At 35.7% G+C, this 21388-nt stretch overlaps 2 protein-coding genes across 2 annotated transcripts; both read right to left on the reverse strand.

The window, feature by feature from the left end:
• Positions 1-1805: 1805 nt before the first annotated feature.
• On the reverse strand, positions 1806-5801 carry LOC107822113 (uncharacterized protein At3g52155, chloroplastic). Its single transcript, XM_016648615.2, has 5 exons — positions 5364-5801; positions 4124-4223; positions 3828-4007; positions 2560-2677; positions 1806-2233 (listed from the first exon to the last, which is right to left on the reverse strand). The coding sequence occupies exons 1-5, from the start codon at positions 5608-5610 to the stop codon at positions 2165-2167; spliced, it is 714 nt and encodes a 237-aa protein (XP_016504101.1). The 5' UTR covers positions 5611-5801; the 3' UTR covers positions 1806-2164.
• Positions 5802-9676: 3875 nt separating this feature from the next.
• On the reverse strand, positions 9677-15502 carry LOC107822114 (serine carboxypeptidase-like 27). Its single transcript, XM_016648616.2, has 9 exons — positions 14648-15502; positions 14467-14562; positions 14256-14348; positions 13685-13770; positions 13335-13595; positions 11762-11889; positions 11583-11678; positions 10331-10436; positions 9677-10202 (listed from the first exon to the last, which is right to left on the reverse strand). The coding sequence occupies exons 1-9, from the start codon at positions 15009-15011 to the stop codon at positions 10062-10064; spliced, it is 1371 nt and encodes a 456-aa protein (XP_016504102.1). The 5' UTR covers positions 15012-15502; the 3' UTR covers positions 9677-10061.
• Positions 15503-21388: the final 5886 nt, after the last annotated feature.

Below are 21388 nucleotides of genomic sequence, written 5' to 3' on the forward strand. Positions count from 1 at the left end.
TTTTTTAGCCGATATACATAAATTACATACTAATTATATACAATTGTACATCCGCTAGCTATTTTTAATTTAACCGGTTAAGCGTTAACTCTTCAATTATTAATAGATGACAAAATTAAGTAATGTTGGATAGTATAAGGACAAATTTGGATATTTTCCCTTTTATTGTTTCTCAATTAGCAATAGAAATCTTTCTTCAAATCGTAGCTCTTGAGAAGTCCATTCACTATCGGATCACGGATGACCGTAGTAACGTGAAAAGGAACCTCGATGACAAATGTTGTCTTGAATCTGTTTGTGATAGATTTGAGTGTGGAGAATAACCGAATTTTGAGACCAATATAAGTAAAAAAAATAAATTGTTGCTATAATACGTGAAATTGTTTTCTTTTATTCTACAATTAAAGCAACGCATTAAAACAAGGTGACATGGGTTTTCTTATGGAGTCGCCGATAAAGTGCGAAAATAGTACGGGCTAGTCAGTTTTCATACTGGTAATTGAAAAATATAAAAATAGCACGGTATAATCAGTTTTCGGACTGGTTATTCAAAAAGAGCCAGCATTTACCAAGTCAATGAAAAATAGCCACTATTTTGCTGCAACAGAGACCGTTCCAGCATAATATACCGAAGTTCGGTGCACCTGTGTATGAACTTCAGCATATTATGCTGGATCGGTATACTTTGCTGGCTCCAGTATAATATACTGGAGATTGGAGCATCAGTGCTCCAAACTCCAGTATATTATGCTGGACCAGTATACTTGCTGGAACTCCAGTATATTATGCTGGAGTTCTAGTGTACATATGCTGGAACTCCATCATATTATGCTGGAGTTCCATCATACTTATTCTGGAACTCCAGTATAATATGCTGGAGTTCAAGTATACTTATGCTGGAACTCCAGCATAATATACTGGCGTATTTTTCGGGTTTTGAACAGTGTTTTCGCTCAGATTTATCTTTACATCAAAAGTGGCTAGATTTCGATTACTTTTGAAACTGGGTTATTTTTGAACGACCAGTTGTAAATCTGGCTATTTTTGAATTTCTCCCTTGAAAAATAGCCAGCGTTTGCAAAGTCATCGAAAAATAACCATTATTTTGCTGCAATACGGAAAATTCTAGCATAATATACTGGAAATTGCTGCATCTTTGTATGAACTTCCAGCATATTATGCTGGACCAGTATATTATGTTGGAACTCCAGAATATTATACTGAAACTCCAGTATATTATGCTGGAAGTTCACATGTAAAAAATTCGAACTTCAGTATATTATGATTGAATATTTTCCGGATTTTGAACAATGTTTTCATTCAGATTTATCTTACATGAAAAGTGACTAAATTTCTATTACTTTTGAAACTGTGGCTATTTTTCAATTACCACTTGTAAATCTGACTATTTTTGAATCCCCATAAAGTTCCTATTGTGCGTGCTTTGACTTTTGGGGCTTACCTCGTGCAAGCTTAGGGCGCCTTAGTTACAAACACTTATATGAATCTTCATTGACCATATTGACCATGTTTCTGAAAGAGGGAATGTATAGCACGACCATGTTTCTGAAAGACGGAACGTATAACACGATGTTAAAATCACTTGCATACATCCTCTTCCACCCCTAAAGTTAGAAAGCTGGTTAGACTGCAATCTATGCCTATGAAAAGAAAAGTCACGAAAAGCAATCCTTATGATCATAAAGAAAGGCTTGCCTATACGTCTTTCTAGCGTACGCGCGGTTCCTTTCGATTTCGGCATTAAATTTATGAATTCAACCAGAAAAATGTGCAAGAACCACAAATTTAGTTTAATAGACTTTTGGCCAAATTTAAATTTATTGTTCTGCTACATAGTGGTTACATGAGTATAAGTCTAGCAAGACAAGCAGGCTTGAATTATCCAACAAAGTTGTGCTACACATGAGATTGTTGGCATAGCCTCTACCTTGTGAGTGAAAATCAACCTTTGAGTACAAAGACAATATACATCTTAATGACAGTGTCGAACGTAAGTGAAGGCCTGGGTGGTGGTGTTAGTAAGATACCTGAATACGGATCGGAACGAACAATTGACAAATTTTAATTCACTCTGCTTCTATCCTGCAATTTCATGGCTGCTGGTTCTCAAATGTCTGATTATTTTTCTTAAACTGAGATAACTCTAAACAGCAATGTCTGGCTTCACAAGCCCTTGAAGTTTCCACCCACCAGGTCCAGCCAGAGAAAATGCCTAAGGAGAGCACTTAAGTCAGATAAGATCAAATATCTTAGAAACTTCATTTTGCAGATTATGAAACTATTAAAGTTCAATAAAGCATGCACATCGTCATCATCACATCTCAAGATTTGAACATGGTTTGTTACTGACAAGTTTGCGGATTTAAGTTATTTTCTCGGGATGATGGGGCCCTATTTTGCAGTCACTAGCATTTTCACTTCACATTGAAACTCTCTATACCAACTTATCATATGCTACTTTGACATTCATGATGCAATTGAATTTGCAAAGTAGGACTGGCAAAAATGGAACCAAAAGTTACAGAAGAATGACCAAACCTCTTCCCACGACTTCCCAGTGGCTTCAAGCAAAGCAGCATTACAAGTCTTTAGTTCCACAGTAACACCTGAAAACATTGAGGCTGCTTCCTCCCATCCTCTATTATGACCCATGCACCTGAATAGAGGATTAAATTGTAGTAATTTGCTATGAAGCACTTTACCCAATAACTGGAAATTGACATATCAAACTGTCATTTCTCTCACTGAAGATGAAACAGAAGATTGTACATGTCCCAATTTTATTTCTTAATCAAGTTAAATCATTCGAAATAATGGGAAACCCCTTCTGAATACAAACTGTATACAAAAAGCAAAGGGTTTCACAAAAAAATGATTCTTTATAAAGAGCATCTAGTCGTCAATACTGACTGAAATATCATTTATGCTCCAAAAGCGTACAAAAAAAAGAAAAGAAACTTCACCAATTGTAAAGAGGAATGCATTAACTCTTTCAAACTCTTTTATGTTTCTCCCTTTCCATCTGATCCACAAAAGTGATAAAGGAGCTATTTCCTATACTCTCCTCCACATCCTCCTGCTGAATACCCACACTAGTAGCATATCTTTGACGATCATGACACCACCCAATTCAACTCCCAACATATTCCATACTGTATACCATAATATATATTCAGTCGGATAGTGAAGTAACAAATGATTGACATCTCTCATGTCTCCTTGCACATAAACCACCAACAAATGTGGGTCGTCCTTTCCCTCAAGTTTTCTGCAATGAAGAATGGCTCCCCATGTTGCGTCCAATAAATGACACTTCTCTCTGCACCCTAAACACTCATATCGAGGAATGAAAAAAATTCCTGTCCTTGCTCCTAAGTAGCCTGTTATGATACTATTTCACAAACAACATGCCGTCCCTCTACCCTTAATATTTTCAGTGGTCTTTGTCCGTGAGTGAGACATGTTTTTGTATAATAATTCAAGCAGCTTGAGCTCTCCATTTTTTTGAGTCTTGTGAATTTCTTTCGGGTTTCAAGTCCTATAAAATTCTTCTTCTTTGCTCTTTATATAGTCTGAATTCCGAGCAACTACTGCTTCTTATGGTTGGCAATACTAAAAATGATGGGAAAAATTCACACAAGAGTGACTTCCCTTGCAGAAATCCAAATTAAAAAACAGGAAAATATACTAGCTCCAGATAACTTCTTTCAATCAAGCACCGTAATAGATTTCCATGCAGTGTACTAATGCTCTTTCATTATGTCAAATGCCACCACCAAAGAATCAAAGGCAGAAGGAAAACTCACATGACTGTAAAGATCTCATCCCTCGAGTATTTACAAATTGCTTGTCGTAGGTGCTCAGCGGTCTGCCCATCCATTGCTGCAACAGAATAAAAGCTTGAAATAAAATGTACTTCAGCTTCCAAGAAGGCTTGGACTTGCTCCTGCATTATTTTCAGTGTTTCCCGAGTTCTCAGTGCATCACTATGACGTCAAGAAAAAGAAACAACCACTTAGTTTGTTAATATGAAATTAAGTTTTTAGCAGCTTAAAATTCTCATAGAAAATTCCTCTCTAGATATTCTTAAAGAACCACTTACCTTGATAAAATAAGTTTTGGAATCCAGCCCAATTCTAGGAGCTTTTGCGAGACCTTGATCGCATCTAGTTGTCCAGCTCTACTCAAAGGACGATCATGATCTGCTCAAACATAATGAGAAATATTATATTAAACGTATGAATAAGTACTCTTTTTTTTATTTTTTGGTTATATTGTTAGAGTTGGTATCTTTTGTTTATAGAGCAACACAATGAACTTTTTACTGTAATTGTTTCTTTACAAAAGGAACATTTCCACGAGGCAGGAATTCAAGTCTTAGAAGCATGAAATTTGAGCTATGTCGTTGTTACAACTCACAGTCATACAAAAACCAGAGTCTAAAGAGCTCTTCGTGTCTCTCTTCACTTCAAATTTTAAAAGTATAGCGAATTTTCAGCGTTAAGAACTTCAAAGGTTAAACATATCAAGTTAAAATCTTGGAACCGTCTTTGACTTCTACCTAGTAGTAATATCATTTAGCATCCAAATAGAAGGATAGATGAAATGACATACGGAAATTGGTGCCCCTATGGCACAAATTTGAATAGGTTAGGTGCTGAATCATCAAACATACTAAATTAAACAGGAAAAGAAAAGGGATTCATGTATATAGCTCGAGTAATCGATCAAACCCATTGTAACTTACTGACTTACTGTTAAAAGTTGCATACTCCACAAGTTGCAACTTGTAATTCCAATAAGTTGATCAAGTTATTTGTAATCAATCTACCAAACAGAAAACCTTTTAAATATTGAGTTTTTAAGTTATATACACATGTAAATAAGTTTACACTATCAGATGATCAAATATATCCACAGGCAATTTGTAAAATTGAAAATAAGACAATGTTAATTGCTACAACAAATAAAGGTGAAAAAATTACTCACACTGCCAAATATGCAACTTTTTCATATATTGGTTTTAAGTTATTACACTATCATTTTAAAGAATTCTTTACACTATCATGCCAGACAAAGGACATCTATATTTGTTATCTTGAAACATATCACCTGCTACAACAGCTAAAGGTAACTTGAACAGTGGCGGATGTAGCACTCACACGTCGGTCGGGTTGATCTGAACATAGTACTTTAATGCATAGCATAAATTTATGTATAAAAAACCCACTAAAATTGCAACAAATAATAGGTCTGTACTCATAATTTTAAGATTGAACCCGTAGAACTTAAATCCTAAATTTTCTTACACTAACTTTATAAATAACTTAAAATAATGGTACCCCGAATGGAGCGATTGTCCCAAGAACTCTTAGCGTGTCGAAGCAATATGAGTCGACGTGCTGTAACTGACTGTGTCGTTGGGGTTTCCATTGAAGTCGAAGTTTGCCCTTGGGTAGTATCATCAATTACAAGAGAAGTAGCGCCAGAAGCTGAGGCCACAGATTTTGGGTTCCAGTTCCGATTCCTGCTTAGGGATTTTGTACAGCAGCAATATGGCAATTGCAATGGTGATGCTACAACATTCATTTTCGTGGTGCTGTCAATGGATTAATACCTTCAATAAATCAGCATTCAACTGATATCTCAATGAATTTCTCCCTCTGAGCTGAGCAATAATTCCTTGAAATGCCACTACAGATTCCCCGGCGGTAACCTGGCCCTCTGCCCCTACAAATATAATCGCTCTTTCAGTCGAGAGTTCTTCTTTTAGCTAGATTAAGGAGTTGTTTGGATTTTATGTAACTAGTATTAGGATACGCGCATTGCGGTTGTATTCTATTCTAATAAATATAAAATCTCAAAAAATTACTTACACGATAATTTGCTTGAGTTATAAATAAAGATTAAATAAAAAATATATGTTCATGAAAATGTTGAATGTTGAATTTTAGCCGTAATTCTCATTTTGCGTTTGTGGCGTTCAATTTAATTTTTCTCTACATCATAATGTCATATTTATTATACATAAGTTAAATTCATTTTGGAGTTCAAAGACTAATTTTGAAAGAAAATTTGCATTATGACTCACGTTTAAGAATAACTTCATGCATTTTTTCGTGTAATGATTGTTATTGCTTTTTTAAAATAGATTTTAATAGATTTTTTTTTTTGACTTTACTCTTAAAAAATAATAAAATTATTAAATATAAATAAAATCCAAATTAAAGACAAATATGCCATAGTTTTGGTCTAAAAATGCTTGTGTCGTTAGAAAAATAGAATATACGAAAAACAAAATTTCTTTTGAATAAATTTTTTAAATGACTTCAAAGTCTTTATATGAGTATTGGTCGTTCATGTAGTTTGTTAAGAAAAGTATTTTTATAAAGTAAAATCTTAATTAATTTAAAGCCATAATTTTAGACTTTTTATCTATTAAGGAAAGATTTAGTAATTATATTTTTAGTTGTTTTTAATGTCCTAAATATTTGAAAAAATATTAAATGACTAATTTGTCTGGTGTGAACTCTATTTTTAAAGAATAAAGATGGCGAATAACATTTTGCTAAGACCATTCATAATTTAGAAAAGATTTGAATTAGATTTTTAGCTAACTAATTAATTCAAAGATTTAATAATTTATTATCGGCATTGAAGCAAATAATTTATTTCCTTGTTGATTTAAATTATTAATATTGTTCATCTTCAATTTTAAATATTTAACTGTAATATAATTTTATCCACTAAAAGTTATATTCCTATAGCCTATAGGCAGAAGAATCGATTTGAAAAGGAGTTAAAAACGCAAAGAAACGCAAATCCTTTACGTCTTTCCCTTTCATTTGCTTTTTTTTTTTATTTCCTTATTCTGAAAATTAATATTAGAAAAAATAAACATGGAAGGTTTTGTTACCTTCCTAGGGAAGTGTTTATAAAAATTAAAGTTAATCGATTTCCAAAATGTAGAACTTTCTACATATTCAGATAAGGAATATATTTTAAACCAAATTTTTAGTTGATTTAGGACTCCTAAAAATTAGGAAAAAAACTTAAATTACAATTTTGTCCGATTTAAAATTTATTTTTAAAGGGTAAAAAAGGCGAACGATATTTCGCTAAGGACATTCGTGCTTTTAATATAGTATATAGATAGATGAAAAATAATCCTTAGAATAAACTTATGCATAACTATTATCCTTTCCATGGAGATTTATAGCCTGTTTGGCTTCTAAAATTATACATTGCTCGTTTGGCTTTTTTTTTTTTCTTTTCTTTTTTTAAAGTTGGAGTGTTTGGCCAAGCAGCTTTTAGAATAAAAAAAATATTTTTGAGTAGAAGCATAAGCGAAAATATTTTTTTTTAAAAAGCACTTTTGAGAAAAATACACTTTTTAAAAACTTGGCCAAAATTAATTGTTGTTTTTTAAAATTAATTAGCCAAACACAAACTGCTTCTCACCAAATGTAGAAAAACACTTTTAAGAAAAAGCATTTCTCAAAATAAGCTTATTTTAAAAACTTGGCCAACCAGGCTATTAGCTTATTTTGAAAAATACAATAGCAATAGCAATAACAATATATATAGTGTACTCTTACAAGTGAAATCTAAGATAATATATATATGCAAATCTTACCCGCTATCTACTTTTGAGTAGCTATTAGTATTTGGCCAAACTTTTAAAAAGTTATTTTAAGTGTATTTTTCTCAAAAGTGCTTTTTAAAAAGTATTTTTAGGAGAAATTACTTTTTTTTGCTACTCAAAAACCGTTTCCATTCAAAATTACTTTTTTCTTTTAAAAGTTTGGTCAAATACCTTGACTTTGAAACAATCATTTTTAGTAACCAAAAAAATATTTTTGGCCAAAAAGAAGTACGACCAAATAGACTATTAGTTTTGTACTCCGTTGCTCTTTTTCACGAAGATGGTAAAATAAAAATAAGAGATGGGTAAATAAAACACAATGATGGTTTATTTTATTTAAGTTTGTAAATGGATATAGGAGATCATTTTCTTCCATTATTTTATGGAATGATACTTGATAAGACAGAGTATAAGAATTTTTTTAAAAATTAATACAAAAAGCATGATCTATTAATAATAAAATATATCGCTTGGTTTCTTGTGTGACACTAAATATTAACAACAACAACAATAACAACAAACCCAGTATGATTCCAGGTGAGGTCTGGGGAAAGTAGTCTGTGCGCAGACCTTACCCCTAACTAATGCAGGTAGAGAGGCTGTTTTCAATAGACCCTCGGCTCAGGAAGGGTAAGAAGAAGATGAGGAAAGCAAGGAAGGAAGGAAGGAAGAAGGAAGAGAAAAGAAAAAGGGAGAGATAAAGGATAAGTAGTACCAAATAATAACAATAGGGAATACAATACGTGAGGCGAACAAAACCACGTAACGTAATAAAAATCTAAGAATATGAAGGAACATGCATGTTACTAAGACTATCGGTGAACAACTAAAAACTACCCACTAACCTTCTACCTTAATCCGCGACCTCCACACCCTCCTATCAAGGGTTATGTCCTCAGTGAGCTGAAGCAGCGCCATGTCCTGTCTAATCACCTCCCCCGGTACTTCTTAGGCTACCTCGACCTCTTCTCAAACTCTCCATTGATAACCTCTTACACCTCCTGACAGGAGCATCAATGCTTCTTCTCTTAACATGTCCGAACCATCTCAGCCTCGACTCCCGCATATTGTCCTCCACGGGGGCTACTCCCACTCTGTCCCGGATAGCTTCATTCTTAATCCTATCTCTCCTAGTACACCCACACATCCATCTCAACATTCTCGTCTCTGCTACTTTCATCTTCTGCATGTGGGAGTTCTTGACTGGCCAACACTCAGCCCCATACAGCATAGCATGTCGAACCACCACTCTATAAAACTTACCCTTAAGTCTTGGCGGCACATTCTTATCACATAAAACACCGGAAGCAAGCTTCCACTTCATCTATCTCGCTCCGACGCGATGTTCTACATCTTCGTCAATCTCCCCGTTGCCCTGGATAATAGACCCGTGGTACTTAAAACTCGCTCTCTTGGAAATAACTTGAGCATCAAGCTTTACCTCTACGTCTACTTTATGGGTCCCGTCACTCAATTTGCACTCCAAAAAATGCTCGCTTGGAGTGCACGTGAATGTGAACTAAATATTAGTGGCAATACATTGCACGTGAAACCTATATATTGTATTATTTTATGTTGGATAGAACGTAAAAGATGAACGAAATTGAGATGTTTCCCCGGTCCACAATAAATAACTTATCGTTATTTGGCACACCCCTTAAAAAAACACCAATTATTAGAGAAAAAATGTATTTTGACTAATTTACCCTTAATTAAAAAGTGTATATTGTTAACGTGACACATTGGGATATGTAAATAAGGACAAATTTTAGAAAAATAAAGTTAATTCCTAATCGATTATGTAAAATGACACTTATTTTGGACCAAAATAAAAAGACAAAAAAATCATTTATTTTGGACCGCAGGAAGCAACATATAAGCTCATAACACATTGTTTACTCTCTTATTCTACTAGGTGCAACAATATAAAACTACACTAGAGATAATTTTATTGGCAATTTTAATACAATGAATTAGAGATACAAAAAATGAATTTGACAGACAATGGTACAAGTACTGCAGCACAAGCTATAATACTCAGAGAATACATAGATTTGTCTACAAAAAAAAAAGCTACAAACAAGTAGGATTAAATTGATTTCCCTATAAGATGTGAATGTCTTCAACTGGGAACTCCATTTACATGGAATTAATGTTTTTATCTATAAAATGAATTCAAACCAATATATGAATGCAAGTTCTAATATAACTAATGTAAACTGTAAAGCATTATTAAGGTGTAACAATCTTGAATCTCCCCGCGGCCTTTACTTCATAATTTCCAACTGCAACCAGAAATATGCGAGTCGAGGGGAAAGAACAGCGCGATTATATGGTTATTATTCTACAGATTTTCACTTGTTTGTTCGCAAATAGACAGAGGAACCTGCATGTTTTAGCTCGGCATTGGTTTGTTCTCCAAAAAAGATCTCAATAGAATGAAAGCTTGACGAGGGCGATGAAGTGGCACCTCGTGCCCTGCTCCTGTTACAGTTACAAGCGTCAACCCCTTGTATACTTGGCTCCATCCTCCAACCTATTCATAGAATAACGACAAGGACAAACGAAAGCATGAATTTTCGGTTTTGGAGAGGTAAAGAAGCAAGGTTGTCAAGAAGAAAACAGTTTGCATGTCCATTTTCTCAGTTATGAGTTATGACTAACCTTTTTATTGTCATACCAAGGGTACCAGTTGGTGATAGTTGGAAGCTTCAAAGCATCTATAGAATATCGAGTTGCGGTTACAGGAACAACTGAATCAGTATCCCCACTGCAAAGAAAGCCAAATGTTTAGGAAAATCAGGTTCTGATTAAAGATAAGCTGAAAAGTAGACAACAACAACAACAACAATAGCCCAGTGGAATCCCACAAGTGGGGGTCTGGGGAGGGTAGTGTTTACGCAGACCTTACCCCTACTCCAGAGGAATAGAGAGGCATAAGCTGAAAAGTAGACGTTATCAAAATTTTGTCCGTGCTTCTATGACGACGCACAGGTTGTCTTGGAGGGGAGCCTTGGAACAACGGTAAAGTTGTCTCGCCGTGACCTATAGGTCACGGGTTCGAGCCATAGAAGCAGCCACTAATACTTGCAGTAGGATATGTTGTCTACATCACAACTCTTGGGGCGCGGCCCTTCACCGAACCCAGCGCTCATACCGGACCCAACGTGAGGGGATGCATTGTATACCGGGCTGCCCTTTTTCTTTTGTGACGAGGCATTTATGCATAAACGAAGATGATTCAAGATGACACAAGCTTCTCAGTTCATTCTACGACTTAGTTAGAAGAGGAGACTCATAATATGAGACGTTTCCAGTCTACCTTTCATACTTGAAATTCTTCATTTGAAAAGCCAAATGAATGTTTCTTAGGTCTAGGCTGAATAGTACATTTCTAATGCTAACAACGAAGCCAACACAACAAAAACATACCAAGTAAAATTTCACTAGTGGGGTCTGTGGGAATGAAGCCAACACAAATCAGCTAAATAACAAGGAAGCCCAAGTCCTCTAGAAAATGACATAGAAATAATTTATAGGTATGCAACTTCCAAAGTTAAGACTCCCCGTTTAAATAAAATGTCTCAACACATCGGAATCCTAAGCCTAAACCAAAGCAACAACAACAACAAACCTGTATAGACCCCACTCCACAAGTGAGGTCTGGGAAGGGTAGTATATACGCAAACCTTATCCCTATCTAGTGCAGATAGAGAGGCTATTTCCAATAGACGCTCGGCTTAGAAAGGGTGAGAAGAAGAAGAAGAACAAGGAGACAAGAGCGAACAGGAAGGGGGAGCCCATACCTAAGCATTATTATCATTTATCAACCATGTAAAGCACACGTTTAATCATTACCACAAAGGAACACAATCAACTCTAGCTTCATATAAACAATTATCTGACTTAGCTTTACCTGAATACCCATATCCTAAGACCAGCAGATATTAGCTCTTGGTAGATAGGCAGCATTGACAGAGGAGAATCGGCCCAATAGTTTCCAACAATATCACTGGAAACCAAAAAAGATCCAGTTAAAAATTATCAAAAGCTTGAAGATATGAAACTTGAAACTTCAAAAGTTTTTCAACAGACCTGCATGTTTTCCAAGGATAGGCAACCTTAGTTACATTAGCATGGAACGCCTTTTGTACCTCCGGGAGATTAAAATAAACTTCAGAATACCTCTCGGTGCATGGGTCGTATGCTCTGGACATCCATGGCTACATGTTTGAAACAGGAAGAGAAGATTAAATACTTGAATCTACAAAAATTAATAGATAACCAAATATCAAGATTAAATGTACACGACCAAATGGTGAAGTCCAGAATGATAACATGTGAAAACATATCTTAATAAAAAGAATCTGAAACATGTAACTTGAAATAAAATAGGGTCAAGTAAGAACTTGTTTTAGAAACAAGAACATAGATAGGAGGATTAATAGTTAAGAAAGGAGAATTAGGGGAAATTGCTGGCATCGACGGGTTTCCTTGCAGATGTCGCGCTTGTTTTACAGGTCCAAAAAATTAAGTCATTAGTGATTTTACTGCATGGGAACATCCACAGAAAAAGAAAAAGTATATGGAAATCTACAACAAGCGTGTTATCGATGATAAGCGAAGAACAGCTCCGGAATCTGCTAGTAGCTTCTAACACAACTCTGACAGACAGCTTTTACCACAAAGAACTCTGATAGTTTTTCTTCTGTCTTTTTCTTTTCGAAGGGGGAAGGAGGGAGTGGATGGGGATGCATGTTTATGATATAGCAACAACATCCACAGTCTTGACTTCAGAACTTATCTGTCTAGTGAGGGTGCGGACACCAAAGATGCAAATGTTCAAAGAATTGTCCATACTCCAAATCCTCTCCCTCCAAAAACCTATTGAAGAGGCTCTCCTCTGAAGGAAAGTTTACTAAACTATATTAAGCTTTCTTTCTATAACCTAATATCACAGATAGACCATTTGAAAACATAAAGCAGCGGCCAAAGGTAGAGTCATTTACTGGCACTGTCTCAGTACTAGAAAAGAGATCATTATAAACTCACTGCACAATAAAGACACTTAAACGCTTGCAGTTTCTGTCACACACGCTCAGACAACTACATTCAGATAAAATTACAAGCACCTAGATAATAAAACATTCAGCACCTCTGAACCATCGAAAATGCAAATCTTTTGGTGTAACTTAACAGTTGGTTAGGCACCTGCATAAAGCACTGATCCACTGAGAAAGGGATCTATTTCATAAGGGGACACTACCTCAATATATGCATATACCTCGACAAAGTACTAGAAACTCCAAATTTCATAAAAGAAAATGGTAATTATGTTTTTGTCTCTTTCTTGGTCATCTTTGAGGTTGTACGATTTTGGATAAAGCTAGTCACTAGCCGAGTCGGGCACCAGCAAGAGGGTCCTACTTCAGATAGAGAGATCAATTCTAAAGTTTGCACACTTTCAACCATATAGTATATAACTCCATATCTTTTACAGTCATTTCAGCAAACTAAAGTTTTGCAAGTGTATTCAGAACCAAACCAACATTAACACAAGTGGTCTATCATCTTATTCTTTTCCAACCTTAGTCAAGCATTCTACAATTTACCTACATTTTCCGCCGAGAAGTGGAGTGAGAAAAGAGCATAAAAAGAAAAGACTCACATAATGACCCCTTAAGTTACGCCGAAGCGATGAAGTACTAGCACAAGGACGAGTATATATGCTATAAGGGTCAATATTTCCCTGCTCTTGTTCGGCAAGAAGAAGAGCTTTAGTGCAATCAGTGGAAGGATGTTCAGAAGATCCTTTGTCACAGGTTATCTGGAGAAGCTTGTATGTAGAATCTGAAATCAAGCCATGGGTCCACCAGTACTCGAACGTGCCAATATAGTCATGGTAATCATCGGTAACAGCATTCCCCACCTAAAAAGAACAGTCAGAGAAATCGATTTTGATAAAAACAGCCTGTAACTCAACATTGCATTCAACATTAAAATTGTCACTACTACTACCATAAAGCCCTTGAAATTAATAATCGGGTTCTTGATTCCCTTGTTCCTTTGGTAGACAAGTTGAGATAGCTGTGGAACATAATGCCCTAAAGAGACAGAAGAAAAGTGAAATTAGTATCTTATGATATGAGGTATTAACCTATGATGCTCGGACTTTGCAAAAATGTCATCGGGTGCATGTTGGATCCTCCAAAAGTAGTGTATTTTTGGAGGATCCGATACGGGTGCGACAACATTTTTGGAGAATCGGCAGAACATAGGTATTAACAAAATGTGTTCAATTAACCAGACACTAGACAGAAGAAAAATATAGATGCTACTTCCCCAGTTCCCCTGTCCCAATTTATGTGACACTCTTTCCTTTTTAGTCGGTCCCAGAAAGAATGTCACCTTCCTTATTTAGAATTCTTACATTACCCTTTTCATTGATTTACAGTCATACAAATATCTATGATTTTTTCTAGACCACAAGTTTCAAAAGTCTTCATTTCTTTCATAAACTACTTGCCGAGTCAAACACCACCACATAAATTGGGACGGAGGGAGTAGTAATTAATGTGTTATAAGGTACCTGCATAACTTTCTCCAGCAATATAAAATTCTCTATGCTTGTATTGAGGAAACCTTTCGAACCACTTGACGAGAAACTGGTACGTATCTTCAGCTACAAATCAAAACGCCAGGGTTCAACATTTCAGTTTAAACAACATAATTACTATGAATCCTCAATATTTCTCACATTGAAAGCACATACAAACATTCAATTACTAAATTATCGTTACCTGTTCTTTGATCACCCGCATTATACAAATCTGAGGAAGTATTCGTATACGAAAATCCAACCCCAGCTGGCGATTCAAGAAAAAGCAAATTCGCCACTGCACATAATAACACAAGTTCATCAGAAAAATCCAAGAAAAAACAGAATATAAAACAAAAAAATAGTTAAAATCTGCTACATACAATTGTTCCAGGAGTAAGGATTCAAGTAAAGTGTCTTCCCATCAGAATTAATATGAAACGGACCGATTTCTTCAGCAGCTCCATAAGCTACTGAAGAACAACCTGGCCCTCCATTTAGCCATAAAATTAGTGGCCTTTTCTCAGGATTTCTACTCATTGGTGACTCAATTAACCAGTAAAACAATGCTCTTCCAGCTTGTTCATTTACAGTAACATAACCTGAATACTGATTGAATTCTACATTTGCTGGTTGACCAGGCAAATAAGTAATTTTATCCCTCAATTGTTCTACATTAATAGAACAATAACAACTACCCAAAAACAACAATGACAAGCAAATTACAAAGGGCAAAAATTTCTCCATAAATTGAATCAAAACACAGAAAATATGAATAATCACAGAATAAAGTTGGGATCTTTTTCAAGAATTATGTAAAGGGGGGCAAAAAGATTTTGCACATGTATCACATGAGTACAATTCTTGAATTTATACAGATAATAAGGTGAGGTAGTAACAAAATACAGTGAAAAACAAAGGACAAAAACACAATTTTTTTTTCAAGAAAATAATGAGACAAGAAGAAAGACAATAATTGAATAGTACTATTTGACAGACAGCAAATGAAAATGACACAAAGGTACTACACACTAAAATGAGGAATACCCAGATGCACAGATCTCTAAAATAATTCTTGGAATTATAGTTAAGTAGTTGGAGATTTGATCTAAAAGATTCCTACATAATGAAGTTAAGACATTTTTTTAAACCAATTTAATTGCTGACTTGTGACCACAGAAAGTGGACTATTTTAGTCATACTCACTGCTGAATTTATCATTTTCTACTATTACTCCTAAATATCCACCTTTTGGGGTTTACAATCACTGCATGATTGATGGTTTCGTCATAATTATTTTTTTTAAAATTTTTCATTGCTGTGCGGGTGCGACTAATTGGAATTTGCACTGTATAAGGTCACTAGAGTGGGAAGCATGCCAACCATAATATTTTCCATTCGGAGAGGCTCACCCCTGTAATATTAAATCCGTCGTTACTTAAAAAGACAAAAATGTTATTTTATGTAATAATCGATCTGGTAGGGTCACATCGTTACCTTTTTTTTCCCTCTCATATTGATATTTCTTATTATTAAATAATATTATTTTATCTTTTATCCTACCTTCTTATATAATAATTTCACCGCGTACTTTACTTTTTCTTTATAATATTGTAAGATTACAACAACAACAACAACAACAACCCAGTAAAGTCCCACTAAATGAGATTTGGGGAGGGTAGTGTGTACGCAGACCTTACCCCTACCCCGATAGGGCAGAGAGGCTGTTTCCGATAGACCCTCGGCTCAGGAAAATGAAAATAAAACAAGAAAGACAGTTCATCAGTATCGTCAACATAACCATGGAAATAGTGACAGCATCTTAAAAACCATAAAATAGATGACATGAAATAACAATAACCAGCAACTAAGGTCTAGAACTATGGAAAACAGTAAGGGTAGTGTGGAATCTACATTAACCACAAGCTGTCTAAGACCAACCTACTCAAAACTCGCTTCACCCCCGGAAGGAGAAGGAGAAGTTCGACTACCACCCTTGCCTACAACCCTAATGCTCGACCTCTAGACCTTCCTATCAAGGGTCATGTCCTCGGAAATCTGCAATTGTGTCATGTCCTGCCTGATCACATCTCCCCAATACTTCTTAGGACGTCCTCTACCTCTTCTCGTACCCACCAAAGCCAACAGCTCACGCCTCCTCACCGGAGCATCCAGGCTTCTCCTCCGCACGTGCCCGAACCATCTGAGCCTCGCTTCCCGCATCTGGTCATCCACAGGGGCCACACCCACCTTCTCCCGAATATCTTCATTCCTAATCTTATCTATCCTAGTGTGCCCGCACATCCACCTCAACATCCTTATCTCAGCTACCTCCATCTTCTGAATATGAGAGTTCTTAATCGGCCAACACTCTGCCCCATACAACATGGCCGGTCTAACCACCGCCCTATAAAACTTACCTTTGAGTATCGGTGACACTTTCTTGTCACATAAGACTCCAGATGCTAGCCTCCATTTCATCCACCACACTCCTATGCGGTGAGTGACGTCCTCGCCGATCTCTCCATCTCCTTGAATAACCGACCCAAGATACTAGAAACTACCTCTCTTGGGGATGACCTGTGATCCAAGCCTCACGTTCATGCCTACTTCCCTCGACTTGGCGCTCAACTTGTACTCCAGGTACTCTGTCTTAGTCCTGCTCAATTTGAAACCCTTAGACTCGAGAGCCTGTCTCCGAACCTCCAACCTCTCGTTAACACCGTCCCGCGTCTCATCAATCAGGACTATGTCATCAGTGAATAACATACACCATGGCATTTCCCCTTGAATATGGTGTGCTAGTGCATCAATTATTAAGGCAAATAAGAACGGGCTAAGCGCAGATCCTTGGTGTAATCCCATAACAACCGGAAAATGCTCCGAGTCGCCTCCCACAGTCCTTACCCTAGTCTTAGCTCCATCATACATGTCCTTGATCGCTTTAACATAAGCTACCGACACACCTTTTACCTCCAGACATCTCCATAGCACCTCCCTAAGGACCTTGTCATACGCTTTCTCCAAGTCAATAAACACCATGCGCAGATCTTTCTTCCGATCCCTGTACTGTTCCACCAACCTCCTAATAAGGTGGATAGCTTCCGTAGTCGAGCGACCCGGCATGAACCCGAACTGGTTGTCACATATAGACACTGTCTTCCTCACCCTCACCTCCATCACCCTCTCCCAAACTTTCATTGTATGACTTAGTAACTTGATACTTCTATAGATAATATTGCAAGATTATTATTCATATTGCTGGTATATGACATCATGAACGACGACACATAATGTAATTTATCCAAACATTGTTTAATATAATATAATATAATATAACAGAATACGATACAACACAATATGATATGATACATAATAATAAAACGATACATAACTACCAACTAAACAAGATGTAAGGGGAGGTATCATATCTATTCCACCATAACCTTTGGTGGTTCGGCATAACTATTCTAAGAATAATACTAGCTTTTTCATTTTAAAAAAATTAATTTAACATCTTGTATTATCAGAGGCAAATTTAAGATTTTAACTTTGATTTGTTTTGATGTTCTTAGCACTGAAGATATAATACTTTTAGAATTATAGGTTTGGATCATATATTTGTTAAATATTTTATGGGTTTTCATATAAAAAATTATACTTGAATACCAAATCATTGGATCCGACCCTGCGTTTCACTTTAAACTAAATTAGAATAGTCACACAAAATGTTATGATGATTAAGATAAACAAAATTTAATTCATTAATTTCTATATTTCACGTCAGTCAAATTATGTCGCATAAATTAGAATGGAAGAAATACTAATCCATCAATAAATCAAAATGAAAATCATTAAAAATAGTATTTATGTGTGAATTAGAGCTGTACTTACATTCTAATTTCTAATTCCCTTCTTTTTCACATAACCCCACTATTGTGTCCTGGGAAATAGGGAACAGTATTGATTAAGGGATATACTTTTTCTCGATTTCTATATAAAAAATAATAATTAATAAAAATAAAGATTTCCTGACGTTACAAAAAATAAAAAATAATTAATTATATATAAAAAAATATTTTCTTACGTTAGCCACTTTTGGAGCAATTGACCTAAAAGGTAAGAGGAGCACATGGGATTTTTGGTTTAATATAAAAGACTCGATTGGGATTGGCTGGCAAACTCTCATCACAAATTCACATGGGATATTCACTGACTTTTTTGCCAAGATTTTTTAATTCATATACCGTTGAATATGTGGCATAATTAAAAAAGGACGAAAAGCTCCAAAGCTTTAATAACCAAATCCACTTTTGATTAATTTAATCTAGAAAAAAAATCGACCAAAATCGACGGAATTTAATAGCTTTTGCTTCGAATTATGTATATGTATCAAGAAATTTACTAAATATGTACGAACTCAATAGCATAATTGAGTTGTGAATTTGATGGCAAGCACTTTCTCAAGCAGAAAAGCATTCAATAACCTAGCAGTTACACGTTGTTGATTTCATACTCCTCCGATAAAGACAATAACCATTCAGTTAAGAAGCCTTCACGATATTTTGGTGGCAGGTATTAGTATACAGGGGCGGATTTAGGAGGCAGAAAGGGGTTCAGAACCCCCTTTAGCCGAAAAATTACACTATATATACATATAAGGCAAAATTCGGTATGTACCTCTATATATTATATTTTGAATTCCCTTAATACAACCCAAAAACATAGCTCAGTGGTCAAGGAGGTTAAAAACGTTTTGTAAGGTCACAGATTTAATTTCCACTAGTCACACACTTTTCTAATTTTAACTTTTTCTTTTTTTGAACCTCCTTAGCGAAAATCCTGTCTTGATCACTGCTAGTACACTGAAGCCTTAGAGAGCCGCTAGACTCCAGACAAGTTGTTACGAAGCGCTATTAATACATAGATTAAGATCTAGTATCAGTTAGTCGGATCAGTAAATTTCGAATACGAGACGAATAAAAAGACAGAAGAATTGACAAAGAAAAGTGTCAAAAAGTAGATTACAACAATACTGTATGTATTTCTCGTTGGACTAAAGACAATATAGCAGGTTGCTAGTTTTAACTACTATTTGTACTTACTTAATAATTGGTTAGGATTAGTCAACTTGATGCGCTCAACCGCGTTAAGATTAGTTATTTTAAACCTCTCGATTGCGTAAAGGAATTCAGCGTGATTTAAGTAAGATAGTTGTGGCAACTGAGGCAAATGAATACTAGATATAACCTGAATCAAATTGCTAAATGAAATTGTATCGAGAAGTTTTGTTTGTTGAAAAAACATGAATTCCATATTTATTACTCCCTCTGTTTCAAAATTAGATGACATATTTTGCTTATAACCTCCTTCTGATAAAAAATGGCTTTCTCTTCAAGAAACCCTAGTTCTTCAAAGAACAAAAGTAAAACGGATGATGCTGCTCCTCATATAGTGAGTACCATCATCCCAAAGAATCTTATTACCACCAAAGATTTCGAATAGAAATACCCTTCTGCTCACCCTCATACGTGTGTTGTTAGCATATACCTTTCTTCTATTTGTCCTTTTAGTATCCCTGTTGTGAAGGAAGACTGCCAATGTCAGGATTTGGACATTATCGCTCCCGACCTGGTAGAGCGGATAACTTTACCCAAGAAGGGGTTTACATATTTTTACATGTATCCCTTCACTTTCGGAGCATTTTCTTTGAGCGGAGAGCTTGATTCCGTCATTGTGGAGTTCTGCCTCCGCTATCAGGTGTGCTTGGCACAGGTAAGCCCTTCCATGTGGAGGACAATCACTTGCCTTCGATGGTTGTGCCACGAGACGGGAGCAAAGCTATCCTTAGCTCGAGTGATGAACCTCTATTCCAATCACATTAATAAATGCTAAATGAATCAATCCCAACGCATGAAAATGAGTTTTCCAAAGTTTTACCCAAAAGTCAAAAGTCACCCCCGGGCTCATGTGGTTGCAAACCGAGGTTCGAACCAAAACCCCATTACCCATTCCCCGACAAATTCAAATATATGGTTTGTTTTGAAATCAGACCTCAAATTAAGGTCCAAATCCCTAATTTTAGAAAAAAACCTAGGTTCTACCCACATCACCCAATCTACCCATGAAAATCTTTGATTTGAAGTTGAAATTATGTTAAAAGATGTTAAAAAGTGAACAAAATAAGTTAGAAATCACTTACCAATCGTTTCGGAGAAGAAAAGGTAATTGGAAAATCGCCTCTTATGTTTTGGGGTTTTGAAAAATGTAAAATAACTGAAATTCACGTGTATTTATACCCCTCTGAAGTTCCCACCGCGGACCGCGTAAGAAGGATCGCGGCCGCGCAGGCTCCCTGAAGACCTGCGGATCATTGCCCAGTGCGGACTGCACCAAGCCGACCGCGGCCGCACAACACCCACCGCGGACCGCTCAAGGTGACTCTACATTGAAACTAAATTGGATTAGTTCAATTTAGTATTTAAAAATTAAACTTTAGAATTTAAATATTCAAAAACTATACGAAAAGTACTATAAGTTACATTTTTTCTCATGTCAATATGATAAAAAAATATTTTAAAATATTGATCAAACTTCACACGCAGTTTGACTCTCGATAAGCAAAATGTATCATCTAAATTGAAACGGAAAGAGTAATTTTAATAAATTGAGATAAACTATGCACTTCAGATGTTGAAAAAACAAACTGTCTCTTCTGAAATTATCAATGTGCTAACGAAAGGAAGCGTTATTTATGATCCCTTAATTTGTGAATGCAGATCACTAATTCACAGGATGGACAGTTGGTAGTGAAGCACACCTATCGGGAGCAGAACAGAGTAGCTGATGCATTGGCCAAGGAGGCAGCAAACAAAGTCTTTTTGAACAAGTCTAGGATATTATCAGTTCCTCCGATGTTTGTCAATGATATATTTTGGGCAGAATTGGTTAGAACTTTTGTGAGTTGTAATATAGACACAATCGTGCATAACATTACTACTATGGGGATACTACAATACCCTAGCAATGACTTTGCTGTATTATCTTTTGCTATCTAGCCATATATAATATAATATCCCTTTTAACCAAAAAAAAAAAGAAGAAAAAACAAACTATCTTGATTA

The sequence above is a fragment of the Nicotiana tabacum genome, chromosome 16 (assembly GCF_000715075.1).
Source record: "Nicotiana tabacum cultivar K326 chromosome 16, ASM71507v2, whole genome shotgun sequence".
NCBI lineage: Eukaryota > Viridiplantae > Streptophyta > Magnoliopsida > Solanales > Solanaceae > Nicotiana > Nicotiana tabacum.